The 21,726-nt window shown below is 33.7% G+C and overlaps 6 protein-coding genes across 10 annotated transcripts in view; 4 read left to right on the top strand and 2 right to left on the bottom strand.

Moving 5' to 3' along the window:
- Window positions 1–104: 104 nt before the first annotated feature.
- On the top strand, window positions 105–9,307 carry LOC109601769 (bifunctional heparan sulfate N-deacetylase/N-sulfotransferase). Its single transcript, XM_020018052.2, has 10 exons — window positions 105–456; window positions 612–1,098; window positions 3,998–4,189; window positions 5,280–5,701; window positions 5,764–6,397; window positions 6,452–6,614; window positions 6,687–6,869; window positions 6,927–7,147; window positions 7,204–7,659; window positions 7,713–9,307. Exons 2-10 carry the CDS (start codon window positions 911–913, stop codon window positions 7,939–7,941), a joined length of 2,688 nt encoding a protein of 895 aa, XP_019873611.1. The 5' UTR covers window positions 105–456; window positions 612–910; the 3' UTR covers window positions 7,942–9,307.
- Window positions 9,308–9,484: 177 nt separating this feature from the next.
- Window positions 9,485–10,854, top strand: LOC109601758 (alpha-1,3/1,6-mannosyltransferase ALG2). The gene has a single exon (XM_020018029.2). It carries the CDS (start codon window positions 9,578–9,580, stop codon window positions 10,841–10,843), a length of 1,266 nt encoding a protein of 421 aa, XP_019873588.2. The 5' UTR covers window positions 9,485–9,577; the 3' UTR covers window positions 10,844–10,854.
- LOC109601759 (protein FAM32A) lies at window positions 10,845–11,609 on the bottom strand. Its single transcript, XM_020018030.2, has 2 exons — window positions 11,298–11,609; window positions 10,845–11,156 (listed from the first exon to the last, which is right to left on the bottom strand). The coding sequence occupies exons 1-2, from the start codon at window positions 11,508–11,510 to the stop codon at window positions 11,034–11,036; spliced, it is 336 nt and encodes a 111-aa protein (XP_019873589.1). The 5' UTR covers window positions 11,511–11,609; the 3' UTR covers window positions 10,845–11,033.
- Window positions 11,610–12,001: 392 nt separating this feature from the next.
- LOC109601762 (E3 ubiquitin-protein ligase parkin) lies at window positions 12,002–14,063 on the top strand. Of its 3 annotated transcripts, none has more exons than XM_020018038.2 (8): window positions 12,002–12,145; window positions 12,226–12,442; window positions 12,495–12,672; window positions 12,725–12,924; window positions 13,063–13,211; window positions 13,260–13,458; window positions 13,513–13,650; window positions 13,702–14,063. In XM_020018038.2, coding segments are annotated over exons 1-8 (1,401 nt in total). In that variant the 5' UTR covers window positions 12,002–12,143; the 3' UTR covers window positions 14,020–14,063. The 3 variants fall into 3 exon arrangements, with proteins under 3 accessions (XP_019873597.1, XP_019873598.1, XP_019873596.1); XM_020018039.2 differs by having other exon boundaries at window positions 12,004–12,145; window positions 12,222–12,442; XM_020018037.2 differs by having other exon boundaries at window positions 12,089–12,442.
- A 163-nt stretch (window positions 14,064–14,226) lies between these two features.
- Window positions 14,227–21,726, top strand: part of LOC109601768 (transcription factor SOX-3) — a 43,195-nt gene continuing 35,695 nt past the window's right edge. For all 3 annotated transcript variants that reach the window (XM_020018051.2, XM_020018047.2, XM_020018048.2), the window contains exons 1-2: window positions 14,227–14,343; window positions 14,747–14,989. In XM_020018051.2, coding sequence (XP_019873610.1) covers window positions 14,322–14,343; window positions 14,747–14,989 — 265 coding nt within the window. In that variant the 5' untranslated portion in view covers window positions 14,227–14,321. The remainder of the gene's footprint in view (window positions 14,344–14,746; window positions 14,990–21,726) is intronic.
- LOC126265409 (uncharacterized) lies at window positions 20,063–21,441 on the bottom strand. The gene is made up of 2 exons (XM_049966790.1): window positions 20,998–21,441; window positions 20,063–20,818 (listed from the first exon to the last, which is right to left on the bottom strand). Exon 2 carries the CDS (start codon window positions 20,742–20,744, stop codon window positions 20,145–20,147), a length of 600 nt encoding a protein of 199 aa, XP_049822747.1. The 5' UTR covers window positions 20,745–20,818; window positions 20,998–21,441; the 3' UTR covers window positions 20,063–20,144.

The raw sequence follows: 21,726 nt of genomic DNA, 5'->3' as shown, positions 1-21,726 counted from the left end.
TAGAGTCATATTATTATTGCAAATATTTATAATAAATGTTTTTGAGTTAATACCGACAGTATCATGTAAAACTTATTTTTTTAATTTGACATTGATAATAGCCAGAATTAAATGACGCACTCCCACATGTCAGGCAAGTTTACTCGCCAAATAAACCCCAGAATAAACAAATTACAAACAAACGTCTTCAGAAAAATCACCGTTCCGATCATTCTGTGCGTCTAGACCGCTTGTGCTTGTATACGTCGCCCGTAAAAATACTCCCTCGCAATCGCAACAGTACGGCCGCGCATTGCCGTGAAGTTAGTAGTCGACGGCGGTCCGGGACATGGTTGTGACAGTTGTGTGCTTTTGACTGTGGAACAAGTGCGTCACAAACGGAACGTTGCTTTGTTTTGGGTACTGGCGACAGGCAAATATGTAATAGAATTTGGTATCTTCGTGACAAACGGGAAGGTGATTATACGAGTGATTTGGGATGTGGTCCTTGTTGTGGCATTTGAGGTTATATTATTGTGTTTTGGGTGAAAGTTTTGGTTGGGTGTTGTGAATGAAATTCCCTCGCTGACAGGTATTTAATTGTGTTACCTTGTATTTTTTTATTGTTTTAGGGTTCTATCAGCCGGAGAATAAAAGAACAAGTGATGTATTTGCAATGTGAGAGATCAGTTCAAAGCAATTATGTTTGGTGCAGTGATGTGCTTCAAAGAAACGCCAAAAATTACCATGCTATATAAGTTAGAAATTTGGAAACATAGTAAATGGAGAACTTTCAATAAAATTAGATAATAATAACAACAATAAAAGAAAAGCCTAAAACATTCCTTTAATACATTGTGCCATAACTTTTTAACTCAATTTAAAAGTATTCAATCACTAAGTCAATACTAAATGTAATTATTTAAACAAAATGGGAGATGACTTGAGGCCCCTCATAGGAAATGCAAGAAATCACCATAACGACTCAATATTAAGGCAAATCATCAATTGGCTCCTACGACCATCTAGTTTAAGGAAATGTGTGGTTGCTATTATTGTGCTCACTGTAGTGTTAATTATTTTTTATAATCAACAAATTCGCTCACCATACATTACAAAGTAAGTAACTTTTTTTTATATATACTATATATCAAGTACATTAATTAAAATTAAGTTTTGTATGTATATTTTATAAAATGACCACTTTATTTATGTTCTATTTATACATATTTATAAAATTCATATTATTTTACTTTAATGTACATGACAAAAGATATAATAAATCTTTGATCAAGCTGATAATTCCATAATAATAGGCATCATTTAAATAAACAATCATTTACATACCTGTAATCATTTATCTCAATTTTGTATTTCATGTGTAATTAAAATCAACAATTACTCCTTATTTTAAATATATTTTCTTATAGATATCTGTATAAAAATACAATAAATGCAATAATTTTCTGATAATTCCATATTTGACAAGTATTTATTTAAATTTTATATGATAATTATTCACAACGGATGTAATATTTATGGAATTTTTTAGTTTACTATGAATTCAACAGATATTTATTATTAGAACATTATTTTTGTTCTAAAAATTTGTATAAAAATATAATAAAATTAAATTTTTCGATAAATTCATAATTATCTAGAATGTTATTTTAATATTTACACACTATTTTGTATTTGATAGATCTAATTTTTTAATAGATCCATACTGTAGAAGTATTTATTTAAATAAATACGTATTCGCAAAGATATAATATACAGTGTGGCCCATTTGAAACCGGAAGTCCCCAATAAAATTGATATTTTTTGTCAGATTTTAAAAAACTTTTTTCAATTGTGTAACCAAAACTATACTAACAAATTTTTTATATAAAATTAACTACACCACTGGATTAAGCACCCACTGAAAAGGGTATATACCAAGTTTTATAAAAAAATATGCATATTCATAATTCTGTGGAAAGGAAAATCATATTCTTATAAGTTTATGTTCATTGATATATTTATTTACAGTTTATTTAATTAAAAATATAAATATATAAGAATATGATTTTTAATGTGAATATGCGCATTTTTTTTATGAAAAATGGTATATATCAAATTTAATGCTTAGCACAGTGGTGTAGTTAAATTTTCTATAAAAAATTTGCTTTAATTTTCATAGCTGAAAAATAGCTTATAGGTTTTGGTTTTGTGCCAAAAAAGGTGATTAATATTAACACACAATTTTGTATCAAAATATTTTATAGATCTATTTTTTTAATAGATCCATACTGTAAAATTAGTAATTATTAACAACTTACGTAATATGTATGATTTTTTTTTGTTCTAAAAAACTGATTAAAACTAAACAATACTTTTTATATGTATCAACAATTAACACTTAGGAACTATACCAATTTACCCAAAATACAAACCAGACAAAAGCCACCCATTAATAATAGATTTTATTCTAGCTCGACACAATTTGCGATTCAGGTTGATTCGGAATCAGAAATCCGCACGAAATTTATTTTAAAAAAGTAGGTGAATTACACGGTTTTACTCGGGGCAGAGGCGCCTGGCTTTTTTTTGTTTGTTCGTATTATTTGGCTTGCCGGCATTCATTAATTTACAGTTGAATAAACCGTGAATGCACAAAAAGTCGTCCGGTTCAAATTTTAACAACAATTTAATGAGACTGTCCGCTATGAATGTCATTGTTTTTTGTTTTAACATGTTCCTAAATTTATTGCGAACTATTTAATTGTCTTTTTATGTTTTTCTCTTTGGAGCAGTTTTGTAATTATTACAGAATCCATGTCAGCTAATCATTTACTTCCTTCTTTATGGGTTTAAATAGTTCTACTTAATTTGCTATTTTTAGCACGACATTAACGTTCTTATAGATTTATTAATCAACTCGTTGTTGTATTGTTTACATTGTGATATAAATATAATTCTAGTAAAATTATGTAAAACATTTGTTTGTATATTTAAAGACGTTATAAATTAGTGGAAGTTATCCACGACATAATCTACGGTCCAAGTCTAATAAAAATTCAGCATTGGATAGAACAATGCTCGTTCTGTTTTTGCTCTTTTAGTACATAAAATTATACTTAGAATATCTAAATTAGTAAAGACACAAAGAATATTAAATTGTGTTCAGTATTCTCAGTGCAATGCTTCATAATTGTTAATATTCAACTCAGATATAATATGGAATGTGTTTTTAAATATTAATCATGCATTTTTTATTGGATAATTAGTTATTATTTTAATAACATTGTAATTAAATCACTGATCAAATGATTGATTTAAAGTGCATGTACCAAGTACTAATAGAAAACATAAATCCTTCCTTGTTATGGAACAACGCAATAACTTGTCCAGACATACATAAATGTAACAGGATTTTTACACTGGATTGAATCGCCGCATAAGCTAATAAAGCTTCCAAATGGCGTTTTTTCAACGATGCCATAGGGTGAAAAAATCAACACGACAATTACAACTGTCCATTTGATGTTGTAAATGGACCAAGTGAACAAGTTGTTTATTTACTGAGCGACTTCAATTTTTATTACGTATGGAACATTAAAATAAATTTTAATAACATTGTGTTCCATGCAAATTTATCGTGTTTCATAGAATTTCCTTTTGTGTGATGCCATGAATGTTTAAATATTAAAATTTTCCATTCAATTTATTTGTTTAGGTTTATTTACTGGATGATTTAATTTCCGGACGAAACGAATATTTCCGTGCCATTTTTGCCTTTCGTTCTAAACGGGGTTGAACATCGTTTGAAATCGAGACGTTTACGTGTGTGCTTATTTATTCACGTTTCAAGATAACGCAGTGAAGATGCTGTGAACGAGTTTTACGAGTGATAATTATTTTTACTGCTCATAACAATATTTACCCAAGTGTGCTTTTACGTCTTTGACTAATTGAAAAAAGTATTGCGGTGCATTCGCCATAAATTCAACTCAAGTCCTTATTTATTTTCTTACAGATTTATACAACACACCAGACCGGAACCGAACATACGATGCGGCGTGATAAACGGGCCACGAATTTTACAAAACCACGACCACAAGACAGAAGCCCGCTTACGAAGTTACCCAAAAGTGCTCGTGTTCGTCGAAACTGCCTATTCGACTTTGGGCAAAGACATTGCGGAACTCCTGGTGCATACCAGAATAAAGTGAGTACATTCATTTTTGAACAAACTTTATTTGTTAATGCTTTCCTTAAGCAAACTTTATTTTTTGAGCATATTAAAAGGCGAAGTTTGGTTAATTCTATAACATTATTATGCATCACGAAAGTTTTGATTATTATTTAGTTTTTGAGCTCGTAACTAATGAAGTTATTGCTGATTAAACTATTACTAAAAGTTATCAATGTGAATTTTTATTATTAACTGCTAATTTTATTATTATTTATTTGCTTAAAATAACTTTAATTATAATTAATAGTTTTTCAAAGCAATTTGCAGTTTAATTTTATTTTTTGCTGTATATTTATATATTTTAATAAATTAAAAGGTATTCTTGTTCATATTTTCAAATTTTGTACTCATGGAATTTTTACATCATTATTTTTACGTAATTTACGTATACCTTAATAAATTCACAAGTTCATGAATATTAATTGTTCAAAATTTACATCAATATCAGATGAATTTTGGCTAATTCAATAATATTATTGTATTCTGGTACAAAAAAATATCAGAGTTACAAATAGTGATAATATTTGTTATTAAAATATGATTCAGTTTGTGAACTTTAATTAATAGAGTCATTAAACTATTAATGAACGTCATGAATATGAATAATTAAGTTTACTTGGAAAATGTATGATTAGTTCTCCACATTTTTGTGGTTATTCTATATTTATAGTTTTTCACCCTTTAAAATTATCTGCAGGATGTAGTTTATAAACAATTAAATAATCATTTTATCTATATTTTTATACTATTAATTACTTTGAATCACATTTTTATTGATTATAATTTTTTAAAGATAAAATTACATTTAAAATTAGTCCAATTAGTCAATTTTTATTAAATTTATATAGTTTTTTAATTTTGGTATCGACTGAACATTAAGAGCATACTTTTTGTATGTATGTATGATCATCGATTTATATGAATTGGCGACCTAATTTTCTCGCACTAATCATTTCACTGATCGTTGTTGTATTTATGAGTATTAGTTCCATCCGGCGCCAATCGTTAAAATAAACAGTGACTCAATGCCATTCGTTAATAACACACTAAACGCATTTATCAGATACAAAGTGGAGGTTACGGGTAAGAGCCTGCCGGTGCTGACGAATCTGGACAAGGGCCGGTACGGCATCGTCGTATTCGAGAACTTCAACAAGTACCTGCAGATGGACAACTGGAACCGCGAACTGCTCGACAAGTACTGCCGCGAATATTCGGTCGGGATAATCGGCTTCATCACGCCGGACGAAGAGACGGTGGTCGGATCGCAGCTGAAGGGTTTCCCGTTGTTCATTCACAACAATTTGAAACTGAAGGACGCCGCTTTGAATGCGGCTTCGCAAATATTAAGGCTGACTAGGGCGGGCGAGACGGTGTGGGGTGAGTTGCCCGGCAGCGATTGGACGGTGTTTAAGGCCAATCATTCCACGTACGAGCCCCTGGAGTGGGCCCACCTGAACGACAACTATGCACCAACGGAAGAAAGTAAGCCTAAACAACAATTACATCTCCCAGTCCTTACTAAAATTGTTTAATTTCCCTTCTAGGTGGAGTAAAAGTTCCCCTCCCAACCGTTATTCAAGATCACGGGTTGTACGACAACATCCAACGCGTGATCTTCGGTTCGGGTTTGAAGTTCTGGTTGCACAAGCTGTTGTTCCTGGACAGTTTGAGCTATTTGAGCCACGGGCAGCTCAGCTTGTCCCTGGACCGACTCCTGTTGGTTGACATCGACGACATATTCGTCGGGGAAGTGGGCACGAGACTGAGAACGGAAGACGTGATGGCTCTAATACACACCCAAGAAAGACTGGCCAGTATGGTGCCTAATTTTAAATTTAATTTGGGATTTTCCGGCAAGTACTTCCATCACGGCAACAAGGAGGAGAACAAAGGCGACGATTTGATCCTACAAAACATCGACAAGTTCATGTGGTTTTCGCACATGTGGAACCATCAGCAGCCTCATCTGTACGACAACCTGACCTTGCTGATTGAGGATATGAACAGCAACAAGAATTTTGCCAAATCTAAAGGTATACCAACTGACTCCGGTTACTCCGTGTCACCGCATCATTCCGGGGTGTATCCCGTACACGAACTGTTGTATGTTGCCTGGAAAAAGATTTGGAACATCCGGGTGACATCGACCGAAGAGTATCCCCATCTTCGTCCAGCTAGGTATATTAAAAATTCCATTAAACATCAACACGTTTATAATACAAATGCTTTTAGATTGCGCAGGGGATTTATTCATAAAAATATTATGGTGCTGCCACGACAAACGTGCGGATTATTCACTCATACAATGATGATTGACAGGTATCCAGGTGGGAGAGATAAATTGGATGAATCAATTCAAGGAGGGGAATTATTCCAAACCATAGTGTATAATCCAGTAAGTAAATCAATATTATTAAGAATTCTGGCCTCATAGCCGTATTAATTATAAAATGTAATTGATTTGCAGGTGAACATTTTTATGACGCACATGTCCAATTACGGTAACGATCGTCTGGCTCTTTACACTTTCGAATCTGTCATTAAGTTCATCCAGTGCTGGACCAACATCAAACTTAAATCAGCTCCTCCGCTGCAGCTTGCGGAGACTTACTTTAAACTGTATCCAGGCGAAACTGATCCTATCTGGGGTGTAAGTTTGGTGGTAGTTGACGTATGGGAATGATTTTAATAAATTGTCCATGTTTAGAATCCTTGTGACGACGTGAGGCATCAAAAGATCTGGTCGCGGAACAAGTCGTGCGATTCCCTACCCAAATTTTTGGTGATTGGGCCTCAGAAAACGGGGACCACTGCACTGTACTCATTTCTTGCACTTCATCCTGCCATTGCCAGTAATATACCTAGTCCAGACACTTTTGAAGAGATCCAGTTCTTCAACGCCCACAATTATCTTCGAGGGCTGGATTGGTGGGTGTTTTAACTTAATACATTATTTTTTGCCAACATATTGTTTTATTATATAGGTACATGAACTTTTTCCCGACGGAAGCCAACTCCTCGGCCCACTACTACTTCGAGAAGAGCGCCACCTACTTCGACGGGGAGCTGGTGCCGAAGCGGGTCCACGCCTTGCTTCCGCACGCCAAGCTGGTTACCATCCTCATCTCGCCGGCGAAACGCGCCTACTCCTGGTACCAACACACAAAAGCGCACGGCGACATAATCGCCAACAACTACAGCTTCCACCAGGTGATAACGGCCGGCGACTCGGCCCCCAAGCCTCTACGGGATCTCAGGAACAGGTGCCTGAACCCGGGCAAGTATGCCCAACATTTGGAACGGTGGTTGTCGTACTTTACTCCGCAGTCACTACATATTATTGACGGTGAGGCGCTGAAGAGCAATCCGGTTGAGGTGATGAACGACCTACAGAAGTTCCTGAAGATCAGCCCTTTTTTCAATTACACCGAACACTTACGGTGAGTTTTGTGTTCAAAAACCCATTCCAAATTTTATTATCATTGTTTAATAGGTTTGACCCCAAGAAAGGATTCTTCTGTCAAGTAGTGAATGGAGACCACACAAAATGTTTGGGGCGTAGCAAGGGTCGCCTATACCCACCCATGGAAGACAAATCATTAAAGCTCCTCCAGAGATATTATTTGAGCCACAATACAGCTCTAGTAAAGTTGTTTAAAAAGATTGGCATGAAGAACATCCCCAGGTGGCTCAAGGAGGACCTTTCAGACACATCATCGTAATTCCTAATTGAATAATTGTTTCTCAGGTTGTTTTGTTGTACAGTTAATTTAGATTTATTTAAGACTTGTTCATAGCTTACTTGAAAAATACTCAAAGTGTATATTATTTCTTAAAATTATTTTTGTACTTATTTTATTTAATCTAAAATTAGTTATTGATGTCGTTTCTACATTCTGAAACATATCGCACTTGGCAATATTGTCTTAAACTAATAAGTATAATGTTTGTAAAAGTCACCAAACAAAACTTGGTAAGAGTGGTCTTTAATAACTTTTACCAGTACATATCTTTAATGAGATGTTAATGTGCAATTTAATTAATATATGAAATTAAAATACTACCAGTATTTCACATACGATTAATAATAATGGCCGTAATAAATCAGTGAACTGAAATTCCTTGCAATAGTTTCCTACGTCCAAATGAATTGAGCTTATTAGTACTTTAAAATGAAATATACTTTTTTCTAAGTATTGATGTTTTGTAATATACCAATAATAGTACAAGTTATGGATGTCTAAGTATTTTTTGTAAGTAGTCAACAAATTTAGAATTGATTGTACATGTTATATCATCACGTTTCTAATAATTGAACATATCGAATGACTGAATGTATTACTAATTGTAAAAATAATTATACCACAAATGTAGGTATTGAAACTGCAATTTCATAGTTTTGTATTTATTAAATGTGTAATAGATATCTACTTTGTGTTAACCAGCTTGAAGTGTCGAACTGAAATTAGATTAAAAAAGTAATTCGAAGTAATGTCAATCGAATTTTTCAGGCAAATACTCTCTTAACTGTTTAACATAGTTTAATACTTCATGCCACAATTTTCCAATGTACATAAATTATTGTGCCATTTGTGTATATAATGTTGAAATTCTAAATGATTGTATATATTTTATCTCAATAATTTTAAGTTGCATAAAACGTATGTTATTTACGTGGTATGTTTTGCGCCTTTAAATTTCTTTTAACAATTTTAATTTCTCAAATTGTTATTAAAAAAATTCAGTTTTTAAACCTCCTTTTAGTTAGGTTCTTCAATGTTTTATTGGAACATGGTATCTTCTATTTTTCGGTAATTTGTATTTAGAATTTAAGAGTACCTTTTCAAATTCTCAAAATAAAAATTGCCTAAGAATTATGAAACCTATGTTATACTATGTGAGGTCCAATTTTTTAAAATTGTAACTAGTTTTTTCTATTACATTTTGCTAAATTTATAAAATTTTATTGCAACTTGAATACCGGTGCATGTATTATACATATACATATATAATGTTTAATATATTCATGTAAATAACATCTCTGTAATAGTTGTTAAAATGAAAATGACAATAAAAATCTATAAGAATTTGTCATTGTTATTTAAAAATTTGTCTACTGAAGTAGTGTATTGTAATTTTTAAATATGTATTTGTTTTAAATTAATTCATAATTTTAAATTTGAATTTTTAAACTGAATTTAGGTTGGCAACATTGGATTGGGTTTTCTATGGGAACTTCTCATTTCACAAAAATTACTTGAGACAAACGTCAACGACAGCTGATATGCAACTCAGAAGAAGAAGAACCTAACCTATTTAATTTTAATGTTTATAAGATAACAACTTAAAGTTGCCACAATGGCAAAAGAGAAAAAATTAAAAGTGGCATTTATCCATCCAGACCTGGGAATTGGAGGAGCCGAACGATTGGTTATAGACTTAGCTGTGGCACTTACGAAGCAAAATCACGAAGTATTTTTCATAACAAATCACTTCAATAAGACTCACGCGTTCCCTGAGCTTCAAAACGGGCAGTTTCCTGTTAAAGTTATCGGAGATTGGTTGCCCCGTCATGTGTTTGGTAGATTTCAGGCGTTGTGTGCATATATACGAATGCTTTACTTGAGCCTTGTCTATGTGTTGTTTATGAGGAAGGAGGATAAGCCTGATCTGTATTTTACGGATTTAATACCTGTAGCTAACCCCATTCTGAAGCTGGCAAATGAAAAAGTTATTTACTACTGCCATCACCCAGATTTATTGGCAAGCCCCCCAGGTGGAAAACTTAAGAAACTATATCGCCAGCCCATAGATTGGTTTGAAGGAAAGGCCACATCTAAATCTGATAGCATTTTAGTGAACAGTGAATATACAGCTTCAGTGTTCAGGAAAACATTCCCAGACATCACACATCAAATTGAAATACTTTATCCCACAATTGCTTCATCATTCCAAGATATTGTTAAAGGACTTTCCACTCCAAAACCTATAAGTGAATTAGTGCCAGAAATACAATCAAATGCTAGTGATAACATTGTATTTTTGTCATTTAATAGATTTCATCCTGCCAAAAAATTAGAACTAGCTATTCTTGCAATGGATCAACTAAAATCTTTTGTTTCTAAGGAGGAATGGGATAAAATATACTTTATTTTAGCTGGAGGATTTGATCCTCAATCAAAAGTAAATGCGGACACCTTCAGCCAACTTAGAAACCTTGTCAAAGATAAAGAACTTGAGGATAAAGTAATATTTCTGAAGTCACCACCAGATTCTACAAAAGCAGAACTGTTACATTCCTGCAGTTGTTTAGTATACACTCCAGTCAATGAACATTTTGGAATTGTACCTTTGGAAGCAATGCTGGTCAGTAAACCAGTAATAGCCTGCAACAGTGGTGGACCAAGGGAAACTGTAGATCATGGAGTTACTGGTTACTTGTGTGAACCCAATGCAAGGAGCCTGGCTGAATTTATGAAGAGGATATTAAAGGAGGATAGAACTAAAATGGGAAAGGCTGGCAAAAAACGTTTGGATGAGAACTTTTCTACACAATACTTTGAAAAATGTTTATGGAAGATTGTTGACAAGACTGTTAATAATAATAAATTGAAAATAAAATAAATTTAAATATAGTATTTTATTTATTACTATTTTTATAAGTACAAATACATAATAATTATTTAAACAAGAATTTAGTTTATTTAATCGACATTCTTTGTACAGGTCTTACCAATTATAACTTTGACATTTAAATTTATTAAATTAAATATTATTAACTGAAAATTACATACATAATCTGATATAAATAATTTTATTTAGTCCAAGATACTTTGGGAATGTCAAAGTGTTCCGTGAGGCTGTCCAAATGTTGGTTGAACTTTTCAACTCGTTCTTTGTGGGTCATACAGGCTTTTTCCAATATCCTTTTGGTTTGCTACAAAATAATCCAAATGAATAAACCATGTATTTAAATAACTAAAACTAATTCCTCAACATTTGTGCTTCAATATGACATGCAATTAGGAATGTTTTATACTAATTCAACAAATTTGAATTAAAAAGGTTTCCTACATACCATTTTTTCTTGTTGTTGTAAAAATGCCAGTTCGGCTTTAGTTTTTGTCTGTACTTTAGGTTTTGGTTCAGATTTATCCTCTTGTATTGTTTTAGATACTTGTTCCAGAAGTTTCTTGTCCTTCTTCTTTTTCTTCTTTTTACTAATACCTGTGTCGCACTTGAGTTTCAATTTACCTTTAGCTGCAACTGCGTATGGATCATCTTCACCCATTTTTATTGTTTGTTTTTCTTTGAAAAGGTGACACTTACTTCACGCTTATTTTTTCTACAGGAGCCACTGTCAGTCACTGTTTGCAGAGTGTGTTTTTATTTACGTTTGATGTGCAACTGAAGAGGGGGAACTTGTATGACAGTAATAGAGGGCGCTCTGATTTGAGTATTTTTAAGATTTCTTAGAAATTAATTACCATTTATTTATAAACATGTAGGTACTCTGGACTAAGAAGATTAATTTTATTAAATAGTAAGAAATTATTAAATATCATATGAATTAATATCATGAATAATAACAAGGATTTATTAAATTCAAAATAATGTGAATTTAATTCATATACAGTGAAATAAACCACTTCATATTACTAAAAATGAGATTTTTTAAGTTTCCTGTTATATTTCCCACATTAAAGCCCACAATACTAAAGCGTTATATGTTTGAATTTTAACTTCTAGATTGAATTCTTGGTATTCTGTGACCAAAATGGTAAATTTTAGGTTAGAATTACCAACACAAAATATCAAAATATCTAGAAATTTTCTCAATTTCCTAGAATTGTAAACAGCTGATTTTTATTATTGCGCAATGTCAACAAGCCCCTAAATATAGAATTTTTCAGACTACTATATAATGTAATAACCCCGTTCCGTCATTTTGGACTATGTTTAATTATGAGTTTTATCATTAACATAATTCAAAACCTTTTAGACAGGATGCTGCAATTGCTGTGGTTTGGCAAGAAAACAATTAGCAATAATCTCAACATTTATATAAAAACCAGCACTGGTAATACCTTAACTGTTGATTTAGATCCTAATTGGGATATAAAGAATGTTAAAGAGATAGTGGCTCCCCAACTTGGTTTGCAACCAGAGGAAGTGAAAATTATATTTGCTGGTAAAGAACTTGGAGATAAAATTACCATTGCAGTAAGTTTAATTCTATACTGGCAGCACATAAGTTTCATCAAGTGTGTTGTAGGAATGTGATTTGGGACAACAAAGTATATTGCATGCTGTTAAAGTTAGAAGGAAATCACTTCCTAAGCCTCAGAACAGTTTCATCGATGAGGAGGAAGAAAATGTGAAGCCTCTATGTGAAACTTTGACAAATGTTATGTTCTCTAATGAACAAAACAATGATGAAGTTGTAAAAAATGGTCAGAATTTAATTTACATAGTAACAAATTAACTGTTTTTTATCATTTGTAGGTAGTGACAATGTCAGGGTACATTTTTATGTGTTTTGCCCAACTTGTAAAAGTCTCAAAACTGGCAAGCTGAGAGTTAGATGTCATTTCTGTAAAAGTGGAGCTTTCACTGTACATTCAGATCCTCAAAACTGGAATGATGTTTTAGAACCAAAACAAATTACTGGACTGTGTGAGAATGATCCTGAACTCTGTGAAAAAGTATGGATGCTTTCATCAAATTTTCACCTTTCTTATTAATATATATATCACGTTTTTACCATCCTTTATCTTGTTGTTTATCTTTTAATATTCTTATATATTATATAAGTTTTGTTCACGGCAAAACAACTGTTTCAGCTATTAGATAATCGAGAACCAACATTTGCGGAATTCTATTTCAAATGCTCAGAACACGCATCACTTGGCGAAGAAGATGGAGCGGTTCCTCTCTACCTAATCAGGCCTAATTTAAGAGATATTCCTTGCCTTGCGTGCGGCGATACCAGGTGATATAGGAATCTTAATGTAAACTAGATTTTAATTGTAGTTTACAGTGACCCAGTATTTGTATTTCCTTGTGCAGCCGGACACGTTACTTGTCTGGATTGTTTCCGTCAATACTGTATAACAAGATTAAGGGAAAGGCAGTTCTGGCAACACCCAGAGTATGGATACACTCTGGCTTGTCCCACTGGTTGTGCAGACTCTTTCATTAAGGAAATCCATCACTTTAGGTTGTTAACTGATGAACAGGTGGGAAATTAATATCAATAAATTAGTTACAAATCAAAATATTGGATGTTTTAGTATGCTCAATATCAAAGGTTTGCAACTGAAGAATTTGTGATAAGATCTGGAGGAGTGTTATGCCCTCAGCCTGGCTGTGGTATGGGAATTCTCATTGATCCTGACTGTACTAAAGTAACTTGCGTAAACGGCTGTGGTGTAAGTTTTGGATATAATGAAAAAAATATTTTATACCCCTTCGTTTTTTAGTATGTTTTCTGCAGGCTGTGCCTGCAAGGTTATCACATCGGAGACTGCGAGACGAACGATTCTAATCAGGAAAGTGACGCCGCAAATTGTTCTTACAACGTGGATCCGGCAAGAGCGGCTACGTCCAGATGGGATGAGGCTTCTAAAGTCACCATCAAAGTTCTTACAAAACCTTGTCCCAAGTGTAGAACACCAACAGAAAGGGATGGAGGGTGTATGCACATGACATGCACTAGAGCTGGATGTGCATATGATTGGTGTTGGGTTTGCCAGACAGAATGGACGAGGGAATGTATGGGTAGTCATTGGTTTGGATAAAATATACATGTACATTTTTATATAAATATATTGTATATACTGCTGTAGTTTTTTTTATTTCTATATAAATTAGTTACGAAAACAAATGATTTATTTTTTGTATCGCAATTAAATAATTGAAGAATGACAGTATTAAAAATTGACTTTCAATTACTATTAAGAACAGTTTTTGTTTTGTCATAACAACAAATTGTTTGACAATATCGTATTTTATCCCACAACAAAACGTTCATTCATAAAAGTAAACATTGTCCAAGAAAGGGATTCCCCAATAAAGTGTAACCATATAAACAAAAAGAAGAATGAACTTTTGCCAAAAACAAGGTAAGTATTTACTAATAAAACTGTTATTCATTTTGTAATATTGCTCATAATTGATCATAGTCTGATTTGAAGAAAAGGATTGGTAATATTCCTTAACAATTATATTTATAATTAATGAAACAAATTTTGTTTTACATGTCTGAATCAAATTAATAATAAATTAAATTATATAATTAAAACATTTTTACTTACTAGAAGTGTCAGGATTCATTTTAATTCATAATATTTACATCAAATTCAAATTGAAGTATGCAACTCTGAATACACAATTTAATTATTATTGATATTTAAATATGGTTTACTAAAAACTAAATATACTTTTCTGAGACGCCTATTTTGAAATTAATGCCCATTTTGTATCAAAATGAACCACATTCCTAAACCTAACAAAGCTTATTACCAGATGCGGACGAGAGTGCGCCTCCGGAGCCCCCGGATCAGGGCAAGATCCCGCGGCCGCTGAATGCGTTCATGCTCTACGCCAACGAGAACCGGAAGACGGTGGCTCAGATGTACCCTGCGGAGTCCAATAAGGAGATCAGCAAGAAGCTAGGCTTGTCCTGGCGCACGCTGAGCGTCCAGGAAAAAAACAAGTACTATCAGCGTGCCAAGATAATCGACTCGGAGCATAAAAAAAAGTATCCGAGTAAGTATAATCAATTTTGATACTCCAGAATATTTATTTTGTTTATTTAGTTGAAGTATTATAAACTAAATGCTTTTAAGTTTATTTTCAAATGAAAATATCGCAAACCAGGGAATTTGTAACTGGTTGCGTTCCTCGAAAATCACTCCGGGTCTTCGATAATGGACCCACCGCTCCCGGAATCCGCCGCGTTCACTAATAAATTCGCACACACGAACACTACCGCCTACTCGAGCGCGTCGCCCTCGCAGACCTTTTTGAAATTCAAATTCGTGCGCCACAGAAGTGTGTTTATGTGGTGGAGATTATTTTTTTGGCAACCTAAGCTGGATACACTTTATCCGGTTACTGTTCTTATTGTAATTCATAGCTAAGTCTCATTAAAAACTACATAAATAACTCCAAATTCAGTTCAATTTGTTAATGAACCAGATAATAGCTAGGAATTCCTTTTGGTATGTCGTAGACCACTTTTTGGACCTTCAAAAGTACCTAATTAAATCAAATAATTAAAATATTGCTTAAGAAGTTCTTGTTTTCTGTTTTGAATATATTTTTTATATTTTATCTTTCTTAAGAAAGTCTGGACTAGTCTACAAAATAATGTTCAATATCTAATTTATTTATATATCACTTTCTACTCTTAGAAACACAATTATTATTCAAACCTTGCCTCACACCTTGACGTTTCAATTTAAAACACCACCGCAGCAATTGAACCGTCCACCTCGGAACGGGCAAGCCGCAAACGCTGTTTGTGCAACACGGCAATAAAAAATTGAAAAAAATCCCCACGTTTCCGAGAGAGTTAAGTGTAATTTATCGATTGGAAAGGCTCCGAAGCCGTAGCGGGGCGCATTCAACCCGTTGGTCGGTTGTCCCGCGTGCAACCTAAAAATTCCGTTAATTGACAATTCCGCCAATCAGGAAATTAAAAACCATTTATTTTTCATCGGGGCTACGGTCTGTGAATGCACGACGCAATTCAATTAGCCATCGGGCGAATGCAACGGCTAAATTCGCTGCAAGCTTTCCATCAGCGATTTTATTTTGGGGGAGATTAGACATTTATCTGTGAATTTATTTCCCTTGATGTTGATTATTCTTCAGTTTTATTCATTGTAACAATATATATATATATATATATATATATATATATATATATATATATATATATATATATATATATCAGGTTAAGTTAGGCTAGGTTAGGTTAAGTTAAGTTGGGTTAGGTTAGGCTAGGCTAGGTTAGATTAGGGTAAGTAACTATTACATTAAAGTATAATTAATAATTAAATTTAGCAATAAATAAATAATGTTTGATAATATATGACAGAAATAGACATAGATAAAATAAATTTAATATAATTAATATCAAATTTAGTAAAACAAATAAAAATTAATATTGAAAAATATATATTTAATTAACTTCTTATAACATTATTATTTTTTTTCCTTTTACTAAATTATATACATTTTCTTGAAGCCATATAAAAAATAAAATAATCAAATTAAACCCTCCAAAAGTGTTATGATGCATAAAATCGGCGTCGGATAAATTAATGGTCCCGTCCGAATAATTTTTTTCCTCTCCAACCCTAATCGAAGCGACGCTTTTAATGCGTCCGCATCGGTTGTCGATCGCGGCGACCGGAGCGTTGCGACGCCGACGCGCCGCTTTCGACCGCGTGACGTCTTCGGTGGCGAGGGCGCGCGGGAATCCGCATGCGGCGCCCCCAAAGACACCAATTGATTTATGTCGGTGCGCTCGACTGACGTTCCGGGCGCCCCGTGCACCGCCTACGGACGGATTTCGTCGCATCCGTGGATACGACAAGATGATTTTCGGGCCTTCGTTAGGACCGCATCGCTGCGCCCCGTGCGTGTATCGGGTTTGTTTGCGGGCGATGGGGCCGGCGACGGGGGAGGACTTTTATGGCGGGGCTCGCACAAATGAATTCTGATGAGACGCTGACAGGAGGGAGAGATTTAAATTTTTTTAATTAATCAGCAAAGTAACCTTTAAAATACTATAAAAAACATGTTTTTGATGTTTAATAAATGTTTAAACATTGTGAATGCCCAAACAAATTGTATAATTACAACTACATCTAAAAGGCAATTAATTTTATGTATTCAAATATGTTATCCTGATTCATTTGAATATTTTAATTAAGTTTTTTGCTGCGCATTCACCATTTTTACAACGGTTGTTAAAAATGGCGAATGCGCAGCCAATCCAATACATATTAATAAATCTCTTATCATTTAACATTTTGAAGCTTCCTTTGTCCATTCTAGTATAGAATTTTGTTAGACCCACTTAATTTTTGTGTTATCCATTTGACCAACTGTTTGATGGCCCATTTCCTAACATGTTACACCAAGATTTAACGCTAGTTAGTTGAGGTCAATCATTTTATTTTGTTATTAATATGAATGAATTGTTATAAATAGAATTGAAATGAAATAAATCCTAGAAATATTAAAATTGTTCTTGTATTTAGATGATTTTTTATGTAAAAATGTGTCAGTAGCTCTATACATCTCCAAAATCCTTTTACTTCAATAATTTAACTGTTTTAATTGTGGTAACACACATTCAAAATTAAGTCAAATAACATAATCTCCAGAATTGCCCCCTATTTATTACACATTAAATTATGTCGCAGTCTGGACCCGGGACTAATTGAGCCCCATCCGGTTTTTACCGGATCCAGCGACCTACGACCCCAGGCCACCACTAAAACCCGACACGGCTGGCCGGACCAAAAAGCAAACACGTCCCGGTGTTAAGTGCTAGACGTAATTAGACATCCATCTAGCACCGACCACACTCACACATGTCGGACGGTACGCGTGGGAGGCAGAACCTCCACCGCACGGTCGCGTATTAATGGGTTTCGCCCTCCTGATTTATACGGTGTTTAGGGACATTAATTATGCCGTGATTATTATTAAAGTCATAATCCCTTAGGATGCGGTTATCTCTGCGACCGAAGCCGGAATATATTATAAACCGGTGGTGGATTCCGCATTACCGGTTAATTCGACGCGTTTCGCATTATTAACGTGTCAATTTTGTCGCTGTTTTATCGCCGTTCGCGGCCCATCGGCACCGGATGACGGGTGAATTCATAAATCAATGAATCACAAGTTTCGGGACTGTTATTGGGTTGTTCGTAAATTTTGAATCAATCTCTTTGAGTACCATATAAATTTTTAATAGTGTTTCAACAGTATTTACTGTTGATAATATTTTAAAATCAAATTTATACTCATTGTTAGCTGGAAAGTTACTTTGCTTGTTAAACCTGTTGCACCTTAAGAATTATACACCTACCTCTATCAGTACTCATACTGAAACTATTACCATCTACAAACTAATTATAAATTACAATTTTTTCTGAAGAAAATACGGTTTTTTTAAATAGACACACAAATGTATAAAATATATATTCTTTATTTAATAATCTTTACAATTCTTCAACAATTATAAGAACAAGGTTGTTTACATTGTCTAGCTCCAGAACCAAATTTACTATGATACCAGCAGATTTTGACTGGTACCAGAGATGCTAATGTAAATTCTGCTATATTTTGAATTTCTTGGATGGTATTCTGAACAAACAAACAATTGGCCACATTACTCAGTTGCTCCAGAGTATAATCCTTATACTTTTCTAATACAGATTTGTAATTTTCTGGAAGGCAATTGAGCCACACATCACGCACTATTTGGTCGGTCGATGGCGTACTAGCAAGTCCTCGAAGGTGCTTCAAGAAATTTATTGCATTCATGTCACCCATTTCTTCCATCTCCAAGCGATGCTTAATGACCTGTAATTTCAGCGTTTCGTAGGGACGTTCTGCGGGCTTTGTTATAACAATGTCACGCACTTTCGACAACACTTCCTCGTCCAATGAATAACACACCACAGCGAATTTAGTGTCGTCGTCTGTGATGTTGTACAGAAAAAACCTCCGTTCCAAAAGGGAAAACCACAGTTCTGGGTCTGTTTGTTTGTACGGTGCTGTACGAACCAGTCGGATTAACTTATTTAATTTCACTAAAACCCTATTCTTAACCATGGTTGATTCTTTTTTGGTGCCTTTTGTTGCTACGTTGTCTCGAAGACTCACTGCAGGTGTACTTAAGTATCGATAACAATATTCTGCGAAGTTCTTGAATAGACTATTGATTATATTTACTTTCTTACTTATACATGTGAGGACAATCCTAGGTACATGTAATAAAATTTAATGTCTAACTTAAACTGATCAAAAATACTTATTTTTATGGGTAATTGAAATCACTTAGTTAGGTAAAACCGGGGACGTACCGAATGGGTTATATTCGGCAATTTACGACGTGACGTCCGTTATTTAGCAACAGCATTTAAAGGAAATCACTATATCTACTCTGGGTGTTCTATGGCCTACTCTATGTATTTTAATTTGTATGTTTGATCTACGGGGTGTCATTATGGCAACGATTAACGCCTAACCTAAAAATATTCTATATTAAAAACAAACAATTTTAATTTATATCTGCTAAAAATCTATAATTGATTATAATTACTAGTAAGTTTTATATATGTCAGAAATTTATTAAATTATATTTGTTACAGGAAAATGAGTTTGGATTTAAATATTGAAAACAACTAATGAAATATCATTTTTTTGTCCACTTATTAAGGAAGAAACATTTACACTAAGATTTAGGTTTAATTTCCAGAAATTATGTATAACACATTAGTCAGTATTAGTTAGTGAACTTGCTTTTATGCCAGTAACACTATAATTAAAGGTTTTTATTGTATACTAACTGTTCATCGATAACCAGATCTGAGAATTACAACATTAATAGTTTGATAGCTATTATGATAGAATTGCTGGAAATACATTTATGCTTTTTATTTACACAACTTTCTTTGTTGTGTTCTTGTTTGAACCTAATATTAAATATTTTCCAGGAGCAAGTCATATTCTAGTGTTTTTTCTTTAATATTAATGAAGCTGAAATACAGACCTTCATTCAAGAGATAGTTTTTTTTAATGAAAACACAAATGTATGATATATTTGTTATTTATTTGATTATCTTTAAAATTTCTTCACAAGGAAAGGGTCAAAATGATACTAGTAGTACTAATTTCAACCATTATATGAACATGGTTGCTGACATTGTCTAGCTTCAGAACCAAATTTGCCATGATACCAGCAGACATTGTCTGATACTGGAGTTGCTAATTTAGCAATCAATTCCTCTATATTCTTTTGAATATCCTGGATTATCAAAATTAAAGTATCGGCTACATAACTCAGTTGCTCTAGAGTACAATCATTACAGTCTTTCAACACTCTCTGGTAATTTTCTGGAAGGCGGCTGATCCAAACACTCCGTACTATTTCATCTGTCGATGGTCCACTGGCGAATCTCCGGAGGTGACGTAGAAACTCTGACGGTTTCATGTCTTCCATTTCTTCTTTCTCCAGACGATGTTTGATGACTTGCAATTTCAATTTTTCGTATGAGTTGTCCACGGGCGTCGATGTAATAATGTCACGGATCTCCGTTAAGACATCTTGGGTTAGTGCCAGAGAAACGATAGCAAATTTGATCGAGTCGCTTTTAATGCCTCGCAGTTTGAACATCTGTTCGACAAGGCTAAACCATAGTTCTGGGTCATCTTGTTTAAACGGTACTAGACGTGCCCTCCTGGCCAGCTTGGTAAGATCTTGATTCCCAGGCATACTTAACAGTTGTAGTTATTCAACGACTTTAATAGTTGGAGGTACCTTTATGGTAGTCTTGTGTTTTCTGTTCACTCTATTAACTATTAGTTTTGTTGTTCCGTTTCGTTATATACAGGGGAGAGTAAGTGACAGGTACAAACAATAAATTAGAATTACTTCAAAGAACGATAGTTATAAGAAGGCCCTGATTTATTTTTGAATTATTCAGTATTTGAATATTAATTCGATAATATTGCTTGAAAGCTCTTACCTACAATATTATTGCAAAATTCAGGTTAATTGTCTATTTTTCTTTGAAAAGTTCCTACTATAAAAATGAAAAACAGAGATGTACAAGAATTGATCTGTCTGTCACTGTCTTAAGCCTGCCTTCCCACATATGTCACGAAAGTGTCGCCATCATTTCAAGCTGTGAACTGATACGCGACAATGATATCGGCATTCCTATATACGGTGGATGTATCCTCGTTGTCGGTTACGGCGTCCCTCACGTGGTTTGCCGGGGCGCGTCGTGAACCAGTTTTGCACGGGGCATGTGTGGTGCGACTCACCATCGATCGGCAGCTGCCGTATCGAGTCGATGATGCTCCCGACGCCGTTGCCACAGTGTGCGAAATGAAATGTTTAGTAGGATAATTATTCATCAAAATATTCCTTTAACTAATTTAGACATAACCAATAGACATACATATTAAATGTTGAAATATGACTTACAGTAAATTTAAAGATAAATTAAAAAGTGTTATTTAAAATTATTTAATAAAACTGATGTGGTATAATTTTGATTTAATATTATTTATTGAAAATCAGAAAAATTATTTCTGAATAACTAAATATATAAAATTATATTATATTTGTTTTATATCTTTCTAAGGAGAAGATTATGTTGAAGTAGCAAAATTCTCCTTAATTCTACCAATTATCATATCATCATAATAGTTCAACAAGTAAAAATGACAAAGTGTTTTGGTTCACTGTG

This window comes from Aethina tumida, chromosome 4 (assembly GCF_024364675.1).
Source record: "Aethina tumida isolate Nest 87 chromosome 4, icAetTumi1.1, whole genome shotgun sequence".
In the NCBI taxonomy this organism is placed as follows: domain Eukaryota; kingdom Metazoa; phylum Arthropoda; class Insecta; order Coleoptera; family Nitidulidae; genus Aethina; species Aethina tumida.
The sequence above is the reverse complement of the archived record's forward strand: the minus strand, read 5'-3'. Positions and strand labels throughout refer to the sequence as shown.

What these genes read in the sequence shown, in the direction of transcription:
- LOC109601769 (XM_020018052.2), top strand. Translation starts at nt 911, where the DNA reads ATGGGAGATGACTTGAGGCCCCTCATAGGAAATGCAAGAAATCACCAT. An exon ending in AAACTGATCCTATCTGGGGT is followed by an intron (nt 6,870 to 6,926) that starts GTAAGTTTGGTG and finishes GTCCATGTTTAG; the next exon opens with AATCCTTGTGACGACGTGAG. An exon ending in TATCTTCGAGGGCTGGATTG is followed by an intron (nt 7,148 to 7,203) that starts GTGGGTGTTTTA and finishes TTTATTATATAG; the next exon opens with GTACATGAACTTTTTCCCGA.
- LOC109601758 (XM_020018029.2), top strand. Translation starts at nt 9,578, where the DNA reads ATGGCAAAAGAGAAAAAATTAAAAGTGGCATTTATCCATCCAGACCTG.
- LOC109601759 (XM_020018030.2), bottom strand. Translation starts at nt 11,510, where the DNA reads ATGGGTGAAGATGATCCATACGCAGTTGCAGCTAAAGGTAAATTGAAA. An exon ending in TACAACAACAAGAAAAAATG is followed by an intron (nt 11,157 to 11,297) that starts GTATGTAGGAAA and finishes ATTATTTTGTAG; the next exon opens with CAAACCAAAAGGATATTGGA.
- LOC109601762 (XM_020018037.2), top strand. Translation starts at nt 12,185, where the DNA reads ATGAGTTTTATCATTAACATAATTCAAAACCTTTTAGACAGGATGCTG. An exon ending in TGATGAAGTTGTAAAAAATG is followed by an intron (nt 12,673 to 12,724) that starts GTCAGAATTTAA and finishes TATCATTTGTAG; the next exon opens with GTAGTGACAATGTCAGGGTA. An exon ending in ATCCTGAACTCTGTGAAAAA is followed by an intron (nt 12,925 to 13,062) that starts GTATGGATGCTT and finishes CAACTGTTTCAG; the next exon opens with CTATTAGATAATCGAGAACC.
- LOC126265409 (XM_049966790.1), bottom strand. Translation starts at nt 20,744, where the DNA reads ATGCCTGGGAATCAAGATCTTACCAAGCTGGCCAGGAGGGCACGTCTA.